General features: G+C 71.3%; 1 protein-coding gene across 1 annotated transcript; it reads right to left on the bottom strand.

Annotated features, from left to right (window-relative positions):
* Positions 1–160: 160 nt before the first annotated feature.
* On the bottom strand, positions 161–664 carry AURANDRAFT_68990 (expressed protein; the record flags this gene model as incomplete). The annotated part of the gene is made up of 1 exon (XM_009044733.1): positions 161–664. A coding segment is annotated over one exon (504 nt), but the record flags the coding sequence as incomplete, so codon positions are not given.
* Positions 665–1,560: the final 896 nt, after the last annotated feature.

The raw sequence follows: 1,560 nt of genomic DNA, 5'->3' as shown, positions 1-1,560 counted from the left end.
GTTGCCGGCGCCGCCGCCCAACGCGTCCGCGAGGCGGCGCCGCCGACGCCATCGGATCCGGGCTGGCTCGTCGCGCCGCCGCGGTGGTTCGCGCGCCGCGTCGCGCGCCGTAGTTGCATAGCACAACACACCTTTAGAAAAGATCTGAATTTCGCTCCTCTCAGCCGTCGAGCTCGTTGAGCCCGTAGACGAGGGGAGGGGTCCGCGCGAGGAGCTTGTGGAGCGCGGTCTGGCGCTCCCGCATCATGCCGAGGTAGCGCACGAAGTAGGCGTCCGCGACGGTGCGGATCGACGTGTCGGGAACGTCCTCGGCGCGGTGCGACGCGAAGTCGTAGAAGATTTTGTCGACGTCGACTAAGAAGTCGCGCATGATCTCCGCGTCGAAGGCGGCCATGTTGGCGATGCCCTTCTGCGGCCCAAAGTCGCCGTTGATGGTCTCCTCCGCGCCGTCTTCGGCGTCGGAGTCGGCGGCGAAGTCGGCCTCGGGCGCGGCGACCGGGATCTCCGTGCGGTAGCTCGACGTCGCGGGCTTGCCCTCCGCGATCTCGGGCCGGGTCCGCTGCCCGAGCCCGAGGAGGCCGACGCCCGTGTGCCCGACGAGCACACGATGAAGGAGCTGTGCGCCGCTGACGACTGGCCGCACCGCGTCGAACTGCGCGCGCCCCTGGGAGACTTTGCCGACGCGGCGGCGGCGAGGGAGTGGTACGCGCAGCAGTTCGAGTCCATCAACCCGAAGTACCTCTACCGCTACGACCCCGAACAGTTCTCCGGACCGCCGCGGTTCTACACCGGCGACGAGGACCTGGACCTCGTCCAGCTCTTCACGGAGATCCGCGCGCGACGGATGGCGGATCAGACGTCGATGGCGCTCCTGCAGGTCACGTCGTCGTTGGGCGGCGCCAAGCCGCGCGCTTCCGGAGTCGAGCGGCGGCTGCGCAGCGTGCAGGCGCGCGCGACGGGGTCGCCCCTGCCGCGCGCTGACCAGGCCGTCGTCGACGCGACCGTCGCGAACCGGGCCTCGGAAGCGGCCGCGACGTATCGAGACCGCAGGGAGAACGGCGTCTTCGCTCTGGCCGGAGGTCCGAGCTCGACGCTGGAGCGCATCATGGCCTCTGCGCCCGAGCCGGCGGCGAAGAAGCAGAAGCGATGGAACACTACGTGGCTTTCGAAACCTTTCAGAGCGGCCATGGGCACGCTCAAGAACGTGTCCGCCAAGAACGTCCGGAACCACTTCGGAGGAATTTCGCGCTGGTTTTCCAAACGACTGTGCGACGCCGAGAGCAAGCGGCGCCGCCGCGCCGCCGCGCCGCCGCGGCCGCGCCGCCGCGCGCGCGTCTCCTGCCGAGATCCCTAAGCCCGAGTCCCGCGGCGCCCCGAGCCCCCGGGCGGGAGCCGTGCGCGCGTACTACCGGCGCTATTCGCGGGATTAGGCGTCGCGCGGCGCCCTGGCAGTGGCGCGCTGCACTCGTCTGGGCGCCCCAAGCCGCGCGTGCCGGCGCCCGGCCCGGCCCGGGGCCGCTGCGGAAGGCGCCGGGGCGCGGGAACCGCCGCCCCGGACCC

The sequence above is a fragment of the Aureococcus anophagefferens genome, assembly GCF_000186865.1.
Source record: "Aureococcus anophagefferens unplaced genomic scaffold AURANscaffold_750, whole genome shotgun sequence".
Taxonomy (NCBI): Eukaryota; class Pelagophyceae; order Pelagomonadales; family Pelagomonadaceae; genus Aureococcus; species Aureococcus anophagefferens.
Note: the sequence above shows the minus strand (reverse complement) of the source record. Positions and strands in the feature narration are given on the sequence as shown.